This window comes from Chroicocephalus ridibundus, chromosome 3, assembly GCF_963924245.1.
Source record: "Chroicocephalus ridibundus chromosome 3, bChrRid1.1, whole genome shotgun sequence".
Lineage (NCBI taxonomy): Eukaryota > Metazoa > Chordata > Aves > Charadriiformes > Laridae > Chroicocephalus > Chroicocephalus ridibundus.
In genome coordinates this window covers 25469882-25488096 of record NC_086286.1, presented here as the reverse complement: position 1 = coordinate 25488096, position 18215 = coordinate 25469882, and the positions used below count along the sequence as shown (strand labels likewise).

The following is an 18215-nucleotide window of genomic DNA, read 5'->3' as shown; positions in this document are numbered from 1 at the left end:
AGAAAAGAAAGGAACAGGCAGCTTTTCTCTAAAGCAGCAATTTAATTTTGCTAGCTTAAAACTTGTCCAAATCAAGATGGATTTTCTCAAGCACTCGAAAAAGCACATTTCTCATTTGGGAACTGTCCCTCTGATTAAAGATTACACTGTGTGGATTGCTACTGGCCAATATAATTTTGCGAATCATAAAGCTACACCAGAAGAATGCAGCAGCAGCCATTGGGCAGGCTTCAGGTAACTCTAACAAATACTTTTACAGCTTCCTTCTCAGATAGCTCAAAGACTTGCCATAACAACAGGGAAAACTTAACTAATATTTTTTATATCTAGAAATTTTCGTATTAGTTCTAAATGCAATGCATGAAATTCTTCTCTCAGTTCAATGCTGACCTCTCAGTTCAGCGATGATAACACTGGAAGACAGTTATCTTAAATTTACATTCAAGTTACTGAAAGCAAGATCCAATCCAGAAACTTCATGAACTGTTTCTGTTCATCTGTCAGTAAATAGTCTGATGGTATACTCACCAAGATCACTGGAACAAACATCTTTTCTTAACACGTTTAGCAGGTTTTAAAATATTCATAGGATATGTACATTATTGTTATCTGGCACGAGCAGGTTAGACTTAAAAAAATGCATAGAATCAGTTACTAGTGCCACACTCATGCAAATGGCAGTATTTGAAAATTATTTACAGCATTTTTTCTTGCATTAAAGAATAACGTAAACCTACTGATCTGCATAATAAGACATCTTATTATCAGATACAATAGATTTTTATGGCAGCATTTGCTAATTTTTCCTTAATCATTCCTAATATCCTTCTAGTTTACTAAATAGTTATCATAAATAAACTATAATATACAGATAGATTTTGAAATCCTCATCTTGTATTAGTGGAACTCTATTGACTTTAAAAGTGGGCGTGTTGATTTACATCTATTGCTCTCAGGTGTTTGTGCACATAAACGCACACACGCACGTATTTTATTCCTACAGACATTTTATGTTTTGGTGAAACAAAAAAGACTTATATTCACTGCATAAGGTTCAATAAGAACATGTGTAGACACATATATTTCAACAGAGTAAGAGATATGGGAAATTTCTACTATCAAGTTGTACTTTAAAAAGTCAAAGTCTATTGGTTAGCAGGGCCAGGAATTAAGTGTACTTCTGCAAGAAGCTGTCAGTATAGGCAGTTTTATAAGAAACATATTGAAACTTTGACAGAAATACTGCTCATACCCTATGACAATCATTCAATCTTAAGCAATTGAGTTGAATGTGCTTTCACAGATGGCAGCCCTCCACAGTGACACCAAAACCAGAGTCCTTTGTCACCACTGAAAGTTGGGGATTTATTTGTAAATTACAAGGGTTGTTGGATACTGGGGACACATCAGCCTGTATTCTTTAGCAGTATCAATGCAAATGGAAGAAGGCATTTTAAGGAAAGTACTTCCCCCTTTGGAGACATGTAGTTTATAACTGAACTGAAGAAACAGAAGTTTGTTTAGAGCTAAGGAACAAGGTGCAGCATCATAACTGATGAGGCAAGCTGTTTGTTAATCTTAAAATATTATAATTGCGTAAATGCTGGCGGAGGCATTTTTTTTTTTTTCTTGTTCTTAAGTTTCCTTTGGCAACATCTGCCTTCCATAGTAACTTAAGGCATTTTTGCAGCCAGGTTTTGCAAAGGGTAGTATTTCATGCTAGGGCACAAAGACCATCTGAGCTCTATGCAGCAGGTAACTTCTACATATATGTTCAAGAAGACGATATAGGAATGCATGCCTGTGCAGGCCCTCTGCCCTATCCCTAACTTCTAAAAAGAAAATTTTAAAATTCTACACCTGCTACTTTGCACAAAAAATAATTTTTACATATACTAACAAGCAATGCCTTTTAGATGCACTTCTGTGCTCCTCCTATCTAAAAAGATACACTATGTGAACTATCTGAACAGAGCTAAATAATCATTGCAATTTGAACAAAATAGCCCGAGGAGACTATGAACATAGATACATTTAATAATATCCACTTTTGGTAACAAACAATTACAATAAAGGAATTGAGTCTCAATGAACATTTTCACAGGTAGAAAACACATCTCTGGTATGTAAAGACCGAGTTCAGAACTTTTATTTGCTAATTACTTATAGGTAATGTGTTCATAGAAGCATTTATACTTTTGGAGCTTAAATAGATTGATCAGATAAATTGCTGTTGTGAATTATTTGCTCAGCTTCAAAGAAAAATGTTTTACAATTGTGGGAACACATGTTTTCCACTGGGTGTTTTCTTGAGATAGACAGCTATCCATTTAGAGAAGGGACTAAAGTGAAGTTGAGTCACCAGCACTGAATATTTGCTATAATTGCATATGAGCATCAGGTTAAATTTACAGTCTCAAATGCAGATCTCATGTCAGCGTAAAATCGAATAAGACCACAAGGCACTTTGGTGTGAAGACAGAGAATGCAACATAGTAATGAAACCAGTAATGAGACACCCCCCACCCCTGCCTTTTCCTGCTCAGAATGACTGACTGACTTATAAAACAAGATAAAACAGGAAAAATCTCTTAGAAAATACTTAATTTCTCCAAAATTTGGTAGAACGGGATCATCCATTATTGATTTAAAAAAAAAAAAAAGGGCAGCAAAGAATATATTTGAAAACAACAGATTTTTCCCCAGTGTGCTATTATATATCCTGCTACATTGTAAGACAAAACTAATAGCTCAGTTTCTTAAAAAAAGCTGGACGTTATGTATTTTGTATATGTATTGTGTACAACAAGCTATTTTTCTCATATGCTTCTGCTTACATATTGTATCAGGTGCAAAACCCTAGCCTGTCAACTAAATGGCTGTACCTATATGCTCATACCCATTTTTTAAATCAAGGGACTGTTGAACATATTATGTGGAGCCAGTCTGCAGAATGTAGAACTACTAATGAGGAAAGTGATGGGACTGGCAACGACAAACTCAATTTCAGATCAGTAGATCATCACTTTGAATTAACAAAGATCACTGGGAATGAAAAGTTCTGTTCAGCTGTGGTACAGCTTCGGTATTCTCAACACAGAGATAAGACAACTGTCATATACTATTAACTTCAACTTATTTTCTCTGATATGACTGAAATCAGAATCAAGTCCCTGAATATAAAGGAATACCACTTACAAAGCTGTGCGTATCACTGTATCTTAAACCATATATGAACACATATGCATGGAGGGATATTATATAAAGAAGTCAGATACTACTTCACAAAACATATATTTAAATATTCATGTTTTATGTAAATCTAAGACAACAGATCCTTGATCCCTTAGGAGTTGTTATTGCAAGTTAATATTCAAGAAGGAAATACATTATTGCTATTTGACTGAAAAAGTTTGATAAGCAAAAGAAATTACATGCAATGGCAGCTGAACTGTTATTTATATTTTCTGCTAAAGGGAGTTGAATAAGATCAGACTGCTTACTGTCCTCAGCTGTAGTCATTGAAGTCCAGTTGCTATAAGCATTGCCATAGCCATTGGAGGCAACCACTCTCATCTCATACTCAGTGTATGGCTGAAGATCCCCAACCCTGTGTTGTAAGGAAGCGGTCGGGCTGGAAAGCAAACTGCAAAGAAAAGCAGCATGAGTTACATCATTAAACATCCCAGCACCTAAAGAAAGACTAAAACATTACATGTCTTGTAACAAAACCAGCCACCCTGAAGGTGAGCTGTATTGAAGACAACGGGACTTTTCTTGCTCAGCAGTTGATAGTGGCCTTGCTATGGTCTGCATACTCTAAAATGTCACCAGCAGAATGCCTCCGCCGCATCTGGAGTCGGTAGCTGGGTGCGCCTGGGGCGTTGTTGCGAACTGGTGTAGACCAGACAACCTGAAGACTGGTCGGAGTGGCAGATGAAAGCCTTGGAGGCATCACGCCATCTGGAGCTGTCGAAAAACATGGATGAATTAGAGCAGAGAAAACCATGGAGAACATATGCCGGGTGGAAACAAAATGCTCCATATACTGGAAAAACTGTTCCTCAGGATCAACAGCAATGTTAACATGGTCCATTTAGTTTAACATTTTCACTACTGAACAATGCTATTTCTTTATTTTCATCTCTCCAATACAGTTACATGAATATCACTTTGCTAAAAGCAAACCTCCAAACACCAGAAGTAATTCAGAAGCAACATATTCTCTACCACCTGTTCAAATATTATCTACTTCTCCTTGTGCCCAGGTCTGCCACCCTGAGAAGGTAAAGAAAAGCTCACAGAAATGCTACCCAGCAGGACTAAAATTGATCAGACTTTTTATCTTTCAGATACCTTCTCACCCTTATAAGTTAATAATAATTTTAAAAGAAAACAGCAGAAATTTTAAGGGAAAAAAGTCTTTAGGTAGAAATCAAAATAGATCCACTGAAGTCTCAGTCTCTAGACTGCTGTTTTGTTAAGGAAATTAATTTTTATGAAGTTCAGGAACTGCAGATCAAAATCTGTCAGTAATGATACCACCAATGACCTTTAACTGCTGGAAATTTCACTGCATGCAGTAAAAAGAACTATGCCAATTTGCACCCCTGGGTTTATGGCTTTGTTTTTTCTTTAAAAAGAAAACAATCTGTTGAAGAAGCTTTCTGTATATAAACACATCTGGAACTCCTATATATAATGCACGTCTTTAGCCATAGCTCTGTAGCTCTTTTCCACAGAGTTAAAACACTGGAAAGTTACTGTGTTTGTCATTTAAACCCTTGTATAATAGTTTTGCTTTTCATGGTCCAGCAGTTACCACTTGCTTCTTTCTTTGGTCTTTCCAACAAAAATTTTTTGTTACTGTTATCTTCTTCCTTCTCTCTATTGGAAAAAAAACAGTCTCTCAGATCTGTAACTTAAGGTGTAGTTGTAAGTCTCGAGGCACAAGTTGTAAGCTGTAAGATGAGCGAACAGTATTTTACAGTAAGTTTTATGAGTTTCATTTACCACCTGTGTATGAGGTGGTTACTAAGAGGAAAGTAACAGATTTTGTGATACACTGTCTGAATCATTCTCTCCCTGAAACAGATGAAAGGATGGCATTGGCTCAGGAAAAGAAAAAAAAAAAAGTAATCAATCAAACACAATAGTTTTTATTTATACTGACATATATATACAGAGATATGTGAACTAGCACCTGGCTGGTTTACTCTGATTATACATACTCATGACTGAGGAACTTCAAAATTCTTCAGCTCCAGCTCCAAATTGTGTTACGTAGCAAGGCACAAGACATGGCTTGCTCCAATCTAGAGACTTGTTCCCTTTCCCGTAAGTTCAAGGTCCACCAGTTGTCATAAGAAATTTTTACCAAAAGCTGGCTGCTGGAGTACCGGAGTTACTACCAGATATTTTACTTCTGAGAAGTGGCCCCTAGCCCTGCAACCCTCCTGTTTTTTTCAGGACAAAATGAAGTGGAACAGGATCTCCAGCTTCCCTCACTCCCTTCCCCTCATCTCTGTTACTGTGTAAAAGACAACATAAAATTTCTGGGCTTGGGCCAGCCTGGCTGCCTTTGAAAGCTCCCTCCTGCTGCTGTTATCTAGACCTATGCAATAAGGCTCCAGTAAATACCAAGTAAACTTGAAGTGTTCCTGTTTCCAAATCCAGGAGATGTCTGAGACTAAAGTAATTCATGGTCTGCAAATCCCTTGCCAATGCCTTCAAGGCCAATCAAGAGCTTGTGAGCACCTCAACTCAGAGGGAAGAAGATGGCTGATTTAACTTGAACAGCCCCCAACATCCCTCCAGCTGAGCCATCGAAACCAAACATCTGCACACCAAATGCCTCTGTATGTGAATTAAATTCCACTCTCCTCACTTAACATTGTTCTGTTTAGCAGCAACATAACTCATGTTGGAGTTAAGTTGTACAATAAGGGGGTTTAAGTCTTATGAATGTAAAGTACAGTACTTGCCAATCACCAATGAACTATTTCGGCGTCCCTTTATAAAGTGTTTCCTGAAGCTGTTAGCAGGCAAACTCAGCCAGTATGAGAAAGATGGCACAAATAATGTAAAAACTTTTAATAGAGTGTTTTAAACTATTTTCATAAGATGACACTACCAGAAAGACTCAATATCCGTTCAAAGCAGGGTACTACCTCCTTCAGAACTGAACTGTCTGGAGCTTAAAATGCACCTGTTGTTTAAGCGCACACAGAATTTCTACACAGCAAAAAATGCTACATCTAAAAATGAATCTAATTAACTGAGCTGTAATTTGGCCGGTAAGCCAAAGTTCACGTTGTTATTGAGACAGTATGAGCAATTCACTGAGGAGGCAAAAGCGTTAAATTTATTTCCAGTTCTGTCAGGACACATCACTTCACCTTTGTTTTTCATTTCTCAATCTGTTAAATGGAGATAATAATACTTATCCTTCTTTGTAAAGCTCTCTGAGATCTACAAAGTAAAAGCTCTGATTAAGCTTTATGTATGTATAGTGGTGGTTATTATAGAGATACAGGAATGTTCATCAAAAAACAAAGATGTAGCTGTCTAAATGTCAATAACAATTCACAGTGCAGATGTTATTTTAATGGCGTAGGTAATCTCAGCTAAATGTTCAAATCTCTTCTACCAACAAAAACACAGCATAGGGAAGAGTAGAAAATTTGGACAAATCTCTTCTGTGAAAGTCGGCTGACCTGTAGAACAAGCCTAGCCAACTACTTTCAAAGCAACATGTTAGAATATACAGCAAATTTATTTAATCTGAAAGACTTCCCGTAGCTCACAGAGAATGTCCTCAGCTAACCACTAGCAAGTGTCCTCAGCCATGCGCTTCCAAAGGACCAGGGCAGGTGGGCAGGAGGGTACAACAAAGAAATTGTCAAGTCTCTGCTGAGTCATAATGAGAAAGGTGCTCTATTAAACTAATCACACTTTGATCATTAAAACTACAGACCGCTTCCCCCCAAAAATGGTAATTCTAAATTGCACACAAAACATCCTTTGACTATTTCAAACATTCCTCATCACCAAGGTCTTCAGTGTAACATTTCCCTCAGCTTAACCCTTTTTATCTGATCCATATTCCCGAGAGACTCCTTACTACCCAAGTAATAACTGGCAACCAGCAATAATTCTACTGTGAATTTCTCAACAGAAGAGCCATGTATCTATCAGCTTGATATATCGTCTTTAAGATGCAATGTTGCTCAAAAAGCTCCCCTCAAGCTTTAATATGACCCTCAGGGGGCAACCACTCCACTTGCAACCTACTGAATCAACATCTAGCCCAGTAAATCCTCACTTAGCAGGGCAGAAAGTCACGCTTTGTATAAGAAGAGACTACAAAGGCAGAATAAAATATTTAATCAGATGTCAATTTTAATCAAAGAATTAATAAAAAGCCCCACAAAATAATAAAAACTGAAGACTGTTTCAAGCTGACAATGATATATTGTATTCCAGATACGCAGGTAAATGTAGATGAGCCAAGAAAGATCTCATCCCTGCTCGGCCACTAATGTGCTGAACGATTTTTGAAAAGTGTTTCAATCTGTTGCCTCAATTTCCTTATCTTAAACAACTTATGCAGGAGTAGTCAGCTTTTTAAGTATTTGTTTATTTTAGGACAGCAAGCATTGTGTTAAATGATTGTGCTAAAATGTTTACTCCGTGTTGAAAGCCTATTTTTCTGAGAGGTATCACTTATATTTATCATAAGAATATATCTGAACTTTAAATTTTCTGAAAGTGGAAGACTATAAAAAGTGAACTATCAGTAGGACAATAAATTATTATTTAGTTCTAAAAATGCCTGCACTATTAATCTTTAATAAAAGGAAGAAAAGATAGTAGAGCTCGATTTGATATCTATCAAATTTGTGAAAAACTCACTCCAACTTTGAAGTGAAGCGACGCTGCTTTTAACAGTGATCAGATATACTGGCCCTGCTGTATCCATAATATCTGCAGATAGGCAGCTAGAAGAGTTTGGAGCTATGTAAATGTAACTCTATAATTTGCCACATCTGCGTGTGTAAAATTTTTAGCACAGATGATGCATTTGCATCTTATCGAAATATTTTTCATAGACACGTATGCAAATGATACCTGCAGGTATTTAACTGCAGAGAGGGAAAATAGGCTCTCCACAGCCTGTGCCATAACAGCAAGGAAAAGTTTCAGTCAGACTGCCTTTAGATGAATGTCTCGCTCAGTCATGCCTACTCTCACTCTTTTCCAGGTTCAATTCACAAACCCCATTTCTTTATCTCATTGCAGTGGTTGTTTAGATACTCCTGATTCATTTTCTATTTTAGGTGCCCATACTGAGATCATCTCATTACGGCACTTTTTATGGCAATATGTTCTGCGCATTGACATTTGTTTCTCTTGATTTTCCCAGGTATGCCTGTTATCTAGTTGTTTGCTCAGTGCAAATAATTCCAGTCATTGCACTCTCCATAATTCTCAACATGGCCATGTGTTTTTGTTTCATTTAACCGAAAGACAGGCCATGATGCTGGGCCATATGTCATCACTAGAAGGGCATGCTAGTTATAAACCTTTATCTATTGGCAAAGCAGAAGATTGCTTTTTTTTGTTTCTTATCTTCACAGGCTCATTGAAGTTTACTCCGGTTTGGTTTTTAACCCTCTTTTCCCAGTTATCTTTCCTACTCAGTGTATAGCAAATACACACAACTGTTCTTGATTTTTCATTTAAAATATATGTTCAATCATTTTCTTTTCCAGCTACTCAATGCCTAAAGAATGCATAGAATATTCTTGGATTTTCTTTTAATTTTATAATTTCACTGATATATGTTTTCAGTTACAGATATATCTCCATCCAATTATACATATACCAGGGACAATGCACCCTTTATGCAACACACTTCCATGCAATGTGAATGGTCCATGGTGGCCCTTCTTGCTCGCCCCTCTCTGGCACATGGGGCCTGGGAAGTAAGGAAACTGCACTATGGGAAAAAAAGCAAGTAAAGAGATATAAAGGAGTAGCTTAAAGCCACCGTAAACTTCCCAGAAAATCCAAACTTGTTCACACCTCATGTTCGTGATTTTTTTCTTTTCAGAAGTATAACATAAACAGGGTACAAAAATATCTTGTTCTCTCTTGGTGACCTATCCTGGTTTATACACCTGATCTTTGCTATAATAGTAATTTCATTTGAAAAGGAGTGGCTTTGTAAATATTTTCACTTTTAGCATTAATCTTTAGTGTTACTTGTACTTGTAAGGCACAATATCACTCGGAAAAATGAAAATAATAAGTTTGAAAAATCTAAAATTTATCTTTATCTGGAGTGTGTGAGGTCTAACTGCAAATTTTCCTCCACTTGCACTATTTGGTATTCCAAGCTGCAGAGTACAATTTTAGTAGGGCTCTGAAAATCAACTTGGGCTTCACTCCATGACTGCAAACCTGAAGTTCAAGACGACTGTGTTTTGAAATCCCAGCTCAGGCTTACTTATTCACACTGCTCTTGTGAAAAACAAAAGTAAACCTCCGCCTCCTTCTAACAAACTTTTCTTCATGTACAACCTCAACATCTGCAATCCAGATACGGGTCTCAAGTAAAAATATGTGTAGGAGACACCCTTTTCCTAAGTGTTACATCTTACTGAGGTCAACACTATAAAAATGTCTTACAGATTTGTCACCTTTACCTTTATATTAGCAGCAACCTGCCTCATGCCACGTAGAAGTTTATCCACGTTACTCAGCAAGAACTTTGCTAAACTCTAAAAGCTACCAAAGAATGCCAATAAGCAATTAGCTGAATGATTAATGATTTTAATACCTGTAATAAAGACACTGGATGGAATTTATAACTCCTCCGTAACACTAATTATTCATCAGACTGTTTAAAAGGATGCCTAGCCAATAACCATCGTATCACGAAATTAATTTTTAAAAAAATACTATAAGGAAAAAACCTAAGGATTGATATTACAAAATCAGGCAGAAACCACAATTAAACAAACAGCTCCTGTGCGTTAATTGTGACTCTGGTCACTGGAAAACGAGACATCTCTGTGAAGCAGCTTTGAGAAACTATCAGATCTGCCTCTGTTTACTTAAGGGAACAGATGAGGCAAGTGCAGAGGGAACAAGATCCTTCAGAAGGAAGCTTCAGCTTCCTGCATGAAGCAGCTTTAGAGATTAATTTCAGGAGATTTGTTTCTTGTTGTTTTTCTTTGTTGGTTTGTTGGGGTTTTTTTTGGAAAGGAAGAAGGTGGAAGAATTTGACATCATCTTCAATATCTTGCAGCTTCCTTTATAATTGATAACTGCAGGCAGAGAGCTATGACCAGAGGCAGGTATGCCAGCTTCCACATGGATGGAAACATCTCTGGTGACAGTCTTACTGGCGAGTCCTACTGGCGAGGAGGCACTTGGCTGAACTGTTTCTTTCTTAATGTTGATGGTACAATTTCAAAGAACTGCAGGCTGGCTTTTAAGCTTTTTACTTCATGTTTGAAACTAAGTTCTTAGCTCTGGAAATAGGAGATGCTGGAGAGCAACAAAAAAAAAAGCAAATCATATCACTTATGGTTGGGAAAAGACCAGGAAAGAAAGTTTAAATCTATGTAGCTTAAAGAACAAGGGAAGAGCAAAGGGATAGACATATAGGAATATTTAACTTCACAGAAGTTTAGCAAAGACAAAGAGAATCACTGTGTCCTGCGAAACAAGGCATACAGTAATGGGATTAAACTGCTGCAAGAAAGATTTCAAATCTCTATCAGACTAAATGTTTTACCAGAAATGAGACAATTTACGGTTTTGAGGAAAGAAAATGCATGGGATGATTTCCCATGAATGCTTTTTCAGCCCAATTCAATGAAGGTGATCCTAACATCATAGAAGATGAAGAAGGAACAAAGAAAAAGGAAAAGGTACAGAGGTGGTGATGTTAGAAGAAGCACATGCCTCAGTCTGAAGAATAAGTTGTTGAAAATTAATTTTTAATACTGTTTTATTCTATGATTGAAAGCAGAAGGATAACATAGGATATTCAAAACCAGAAAGCAGCGTTCTACTTGAAGAAGTGGGCGTGGTTTCTGCAAATGATGGTTGCTATATCTCCACTCAATGTGGCAAACAAAACTAAGAAAATATAGCAACCTAACTGAATGCTAAAAGAAGTGAGATATTAGACAAGATGCGAATGTTCTTGTTAAATAAGAAGTCTCCTGGTTCAAATGCTAGCATTATGTGCACTCCTGCAGTATGAATGTGCCGGCGGACTGTTACAGAACAGTCTACCCTGATAGCAGAAAACTGAAGTGTTACCAGTTGATGTGTATTTTGACAGAAGCATCAGCTTATATATGCTTGAATGTACAGACTGGAGAACAACGCAGGTTTCCAAATAAATTAGATCTGGAGTAAGACTACCAATGGATTTTTAATCCATAAATTTTTCTGCAGTACATAGAGGATGGTGTGAAATACTACAATTTTTGATGGAATCCAAGCTTGAGAGTGTCCATAAAAAGAAAAAAGATCTGACAAAATGACAGATCACCCGATATTAGGGACTCACTACACACAGCCACTGGACTACCTTTTGGCCATGAAACAACCGAAGCCACAACAGATATTTCCCCTCTCAAATTCTTTCCTTATTTGCAGAAAGAGGAGGAAAAGGGGTTTCCTCAAAGTTTCTGCTCCTAGTAATGCAGGCAACACAGAGCTTGATTTGGTTTGCATCTGCTAATTAACTTCTTTGTGCCATATGTGGTGATCAAAAAAAACCCCTGTCTCATTGTCAATGTCTTTTTATAGGTAAAGTGGGAGACAGGTGTTGAGGAAGAAGAAAGTGATTCTTCCCACCTATAGCTGTTGGTCCCCTTCCCTCTCATCTCCTCCACAGACAGCAAGAGGAGAAAAAGTCTGCCTCTCTGGCATGTCTGGAGGGGACCAGCTCTCTGTCACGGCTCTGCCAAACCCCTGCACCACTTCTCCTTCCCTTTCTGTAACAGGAAATCGTGCATTTACATTGCCACATTTCCAGTGGCATTTACGCGTTGTTTTGAAATGAATACTATATAGTACTATGATTTATAAACAGAGAGAACATTTAGAAAAAGAAAATCAGTATTGTTGAATAATAAAAGTAAAATCTTAGCTATAAACGAGGAAAAACAAACACCTTTTAACTAAAAATACCCATTGTTTATGCCAACAAATAAACCGTTCTTCACAGCAGACTCATATATTAAAGGATCAGACAACTCTATCATTACTGGGCATTGCAAAGTTGGACCAAGGCACTGCCTCCTTGGGTATGAGTTTATTGGGATTTCTTGGCTGAGGATGTGCTGTCATTAATACAACTTATTACAGCTTTGGGTTTGGTTCTAGTTTTCTGGTGGTACTGATATAAAAGAATACTAAGGCTACAAAGATAGCCTTAGTATTGTCTCCTTGCATTTCAGATTTCGTGATGTGTTCATGGTAGGATATTCCCACAATCACTGTTCATACACTGTTGTTTTCTGCAAAGAACTTGTAGAGTTGCCTAAAGCTTTTGTATACTCTAACTTACCTAATCTTCTGAAATATATCTTTATGAAATATATGTATATGACATATGAGAAAAGCTACTAGTTCTTGGATATTTTGTTCAAATATCAAAGAGCGCTATAGGAGTGCACTAGGGAATATGTTGTCAAAGAAACCATGGAATTTTATCTTCTCATTTCCCATTTTCTCTAAGGTGTAGGTGCTTATCACAACAATATCAAAGTGTCTTCTATGTCAACGCACTGAAATAAATATATTCCCACTGAAAGTCATGAAGGAAATTCAGAAATTTGGAATGTATAAAAGCTCACAAGCATTACAAGCTCTAACTTTACACACTGGGAGTTCTCCTCTCTGCTTGCAAGAAGTGTTGTTCACCTAGTGACAGTGGAAGTCATGCCCTTAAAATACTGAGGATATTAATTCTTCAAAAATTTACCTTATGGTTCAATCAAGTGTGTTCTAAAATTTTGCTCCCTGGAAGTCTTTTTCAGTAGCAACCGTACTCTCACAAATGGAAGTTAAAAAAAAAATACCTAATTTACTACTTTGCTCCAATCTTCAAGCTATTAAAAAGCATATTATCTTTTCTTGTTCACCTGAGATGGACATGGCTGAAAACAAAAATATCAAAGCAACAATACTTATTAAGTAGAAACTCTGGTTTGTGTGTTATCTTAACCTGCTTCTCGCTTCACTCTAAGGCATTCAAAGCATATAGCCTTTGAAGTAGCCTGCCTATACTCTCTAGTTTTCTTCTGCAAAGTACAGCATATGTCAGGTTCAGACAAAATACCAAAAATGACTGTATATTTTATTAAAAGCCTATTTTTTCCTCTCTCTCTCTTTTTAACAAAAGTCTAATTTAGTTGTTGTTCCCTTAGGTACAAAGTACACAGTTCATAATTCATTTGATATAAAATGTCAGTTTAGATTTTTGCAGTGCTTTGATAAATGAGAAAAAACATGTACATTTCAATTTCCTTCTATGAGGTTTTACTAGCAGAAGCCCCCCTCCCATTGTGCTGCTCAAAGACCTTTGTGTTAAATTAAACATCAAGATTCAGAAACTGTAGGGAATGATATTTCCAAGACACACAGTACAAATATATGAGGCTGGGAAAAAAGGTAATGATTTTTCCTACCAGTAAAGTGATCTCTCCCAAAGAGCATCTTTGATCCTTGAATTAGTTCTCAGTTATAATTTAATATATCAAAACTGTCAGCAGCTTTCCTTATATTTAGACATAAAGTGATATAGTCAGCTTCACAAAGAGCAAAATACAACATTCAGGGGCTTGCTCCTCTCCCAACATGTGCTTGTGCCTCTAAAGTCTATCAATATTAATGGCAAAAATCCTTATACATCAAAGGAGACTGCAGAGAATTCATTTAATTGTATCTGTCATCACTAACAGCAAGGAGTGTTTTTTCCTATACAACCAAATCCTGCCATTGATCAACACGCAAAACACTCAGGGGGGTAATCTGCACAATGGCAAAGAGCAGAACCAAAAATTTAGTTCTGGAAATAAAACTGTTATAATTAGGAAAATAACAACAAAACACTGTGTGTTATTCTCTTATGTAACACATGAGGCCGAGGCCAACCAATCTGAACTATCACATTTACAGAGTGAACAAGAATTCTTATCACTTCTCAAAATTGCCAACTGCAATGCTATGGCTGTCACTTCACGTTACAGTCTAGGTCAACAGCTGCAGTATCAATAAATTAAGCTGTATTAGAAAATAGCAATAGGACCACATTCTGATGCTCGTGCTGAGTATCAGCGCTGATGAACAACATATGTCCAGAACTCAGGGCCTGCTCCTCTTGCCCCCTTGGCTGCTGCTATGTACACTGTCTCGCCCTGACCAGAGAAGTGTCTTTAGCCCTGGATTACAACAGTACCTGCTCTGTCTTCTCTCCCAGTAAATACAACTTTTTTTTCCCCCCCTCCCACAGTGGTAGAGCTTCAAGAAGGCAGTATTCTGCCTTCCTTGCTTATGTAGCCAGAGATTAGTACGCTGCCTGGCAAGTGGGAGATGGGAATGTTAAGACACTTCAGGATGAATAATCCAGATCTCCTTTTTTCAGCCAGTGCTCTAACAGAGATAAGCTATGACGGAATATGAAAGGTGACACTTCTGTTCCACCTAACTGTGGCAAAAATCCCTAACTGTTTTTACGGTTTGGTCCCACACTAAAAACAGCATTTCAATTGACAGAAATATGATCCAGGTGTTATCTGCTGAAGCAAAATATTTAATATTTAAGGTGAATAAAAAGCAATTCAGACAAGCCTATTCACACATGGAAATAATCCATGCAAAATATACAGTTGACTTATCTGATGAATAGGGTAAAAGGATTACAACCTTTTATACCCGACCCATCCACATAGGAATATGCGCACAGCATTATTAAGTAGCTATTCATCAGTTAATGTCCTGTTGTAGATACTTTTAGCAAATAAACCATTTATACGAATTAACTTGGCTTCTTTTCCTTACATAATGCTGAGGAACACATAAATCCACTGAAACTGGTGGAAGTGTGTCAATATACAACAAAGACTGATCTGTTCCCAAGTATTTTTACTGAAAAGACCTTGGCTACTGTCTTCTTGTTAAAAATTGGGTAGCCTAATTGATTAAAAGTCTTAGTAACACTATCACATTTTATTCAAACCCACACCAGGCTGACTGTGTTTTGCCTTATATGCCACAAGACATGTCACAGCATTTACTCCAGTGTACACATACAATTCACCATATGTTGAAGTAAAGGAAATACCTTGGCAATACTTACTCTCTACAATACACATTTTCTTCAATCTTTTGACAAAAAGTAAAGAGGCAGGAAAAACTTCCTCTCCTTTGTTCAGTTTAAAACATAGACTGAAAAGGCTAAATATTCATCACAGAAAATTTACAGCTGCTTAATTCAGATTACAACCATCAGGAACATCCTGTTGAATTTTTTGGACAGCACTATCAATTTCTTACGAATAACCCTCTCAAATAGGCTTCTTAGTATGTAAGAGCACTCACAACTTCAGTGGAAGGAAAAATAGAGAAAAGAGTATTCTTTATATAATGCCATCTCTTCACTCATCCAACTTCTTTTCTTTCTATGTGTTCTATTAGAGCCGTTTAGATAATCTAAAATCAGTCACATATTTTCATGTATTTTCACGTATTTTCTATGTACACAGTGTCTGCATTCAATTATGGTGACACCTTTCACAGAAAGGCAATCCCCCAGTTTAAGCTGAGTGACAAGAAGAGAGGCTGACAAACTTTCTGACAGCTATATTATACTTTTCAGCACGAGGATGAGTATCAAAATCTCTTTTACCTTCCCTTGTTAACAAATGCCTGGCTTTCTGTCTATCTGTAAAATGGGAATAACAATCCTCACTCACTTGAGAAGCCTACTGGAAAGCTGAATTAGTAAATATTGGTAAAAATCATAAAAGTAAATATGTCAGTACACAAATAGTAAGAATTAATATAATTCAATATTGGATGTCTCCCACCCTAACATGAAATACATGAATTCCCTTTCTTTTTTATTTTACTAACCTGGAATTAATCTAAGAGCGTATTATTTCTTTGTCAGAAGAATACATAAGACCTGCATACAGATCCAAAGGAAAAGAGACAAAAATCCAGCATGTATGCATTAACATGCATATACTGATATATCATATACATAGAATCACAGAATCATACCATCGCCTAGGAGAGAAGACCTTTCAGATCATCTAGTCCAACCACCAACCTAACTCTGACAAAAACCATCACTAAACCATATCTCTAAGCACTACATCTACATGTCTTTTAAATACCTCCAGGGATGGTGCCTCAACCACTTCCCTGGCCAGCCTGTTCCAATGCTTGATAACCCTTTCAGTGGAAAAAATTTTCCTAATGTAAAAATTCTCCCCTGGCACAACTTGAGGCCGTTTCCTCTTGTCCTATCACCTGTTACTTGAGAGAAGAGACTGATCCCCACCTCTCCACAACCTCCTTTCAGGTACTTGTGGAGAGCAATAAAGTCTCCCCTCAGCATCCTTTTCTCCAGGCTAAACAATCCCTCATTGTCCCGCTCCTCATAAGACTTATTCTCCAGACCCCTCACTAGCTTCGCTGCCCTTCTCTGGACCCACTCCAGCACCTCAATGTCTTTTTTGTGGTGAGGGGCCCATAACTGGACAGTACTCGAGGTGGGGCCTCACCAATGCCGAATACAGGGGGACGATCACTTCCCTAGTCCTACTCACCACTCTGTTCCTGATACAGGCCAGGATGCTGTTGGCCTTCTTGGCCACCTGGGCACACTGCTGGCTCATATTCAGCCAGCAGTCGACCAACACCCCCAGGTCCTCTTCTGCCAGGCAGCTCTCCAGCCACTCCGCCCCAATCCTGTAGCGCTGCATGGGGTTGTTGTAACTCAAGTGCAGGACCCAGCACTCGACCTTCTTGAACCTCATACCACTGGCCTCAGCCCATAGATCCCACCTGTCCAGATATTATTTTTTTTATATTTGTGTGCGCGCATCTGCATGTGCATGCAGACACAAAAATAAACGTTCAGAAAGAAAAGCACAATGAGGAAAAACTGTCAAATATCAGGAACCACTAAATACTATAGATTCTTATAGTTGCCTTTGTTGTAAGAAAGAGGGTAGCATACAACACCACTGCATTTTAGGGACACCAGAGGAGAAATGGTGACTCTAATGGCTGACTCTTACTCAGCTTCCCTTTTCTCTCCCTTTCTGTCATTGTATAGAAGCTTATTTCTCCTTAGGTACTCAGTCAAATAGCTCGAAGATAACTGCATAGACGTTACATGATGAGGAGCACTATACTAGGAAAAAGCAGGGAAAAGTCAAACTACCAGAACAAATAATTTAACTAGATGGAGGAAAAACAGTTTAATTCTGCAAAGCATTTTAAGAATTCAGATAAAAAATTTAAGATTTTTTAAATTCAATTTTAGATCTACTTCCAAACTACATAGAAAACTCCCAAAGAGGAGTTAACAGAAGTTATTTTTAACTGTAAAGAAAACCAGCAAAAAAATCAAAAACACTTTTATGACCATGATGTTTAAGAAAGTTCACCTCTGGTTTCGTCCCCAGCTAAAGAGAGGAAAAGAATAGTGATTTGATTCCCTCTACATTTCACCTGCAGCAAGATCTTAAGAGATCCTTAATTTTTCACCCCTTAAGCTTTTTTTAAATTATTATTATTTTTAAATATAGAAACGTGACGAATATTCAAAGCTTCCTCAACTGTAGCTCAAAAAAACCTTGCCACTTTACTCAAGTGCTTTACAATCAGCATGCTAACTTACGTAATTTAGATGCTTCGATTGCAGAAAATGCAGAATGAAATGACACCAAAAAAAAACCAAAACCCAAACACAAAACCAACCCACAGACATTTGCCTTTCCTGACAATTAATGAAAATGCCATTTTTTTTCTGGAAACTATAGGGGCAGGAGTTGTCAAAAATAAATATATTAAAGTGAGGTTTTTAGAAAAGCAGTGCAAATCATAGTAGCAAAGTAACATAAAAATTGATCCAATTCCTGATACTTGTATGTATCTGGCAAATTGTT

The 18215-nt window shown here is 37.3% G+C and overlaps 1 protein-coding gene across 1 annotated transcript in view; it reads right to left on the bottom strand.

Moving 5' to 3' along the window:
- Positions 1–18215, bottom strand: part of USH2A (usherin) — a 395028-nt gene that overhangs the window by 135456 nt on the left and 241357 nt on the right. The window contains exons 39-40 of the mRNA XM_063328461.1: positions 3819–3969; positions 3504–3646 (exon numbers count right to left, since the gene is read on the bottom strand). Of these exons, the coding sequence (XP_063184531.1) occupies positions 3504–3646; positions 3819–3969 (294 nt within the window). The remainder of the gene's footprint in view (positions 1–3503; positions 3647–3818; positions 3970–18215) is intronic.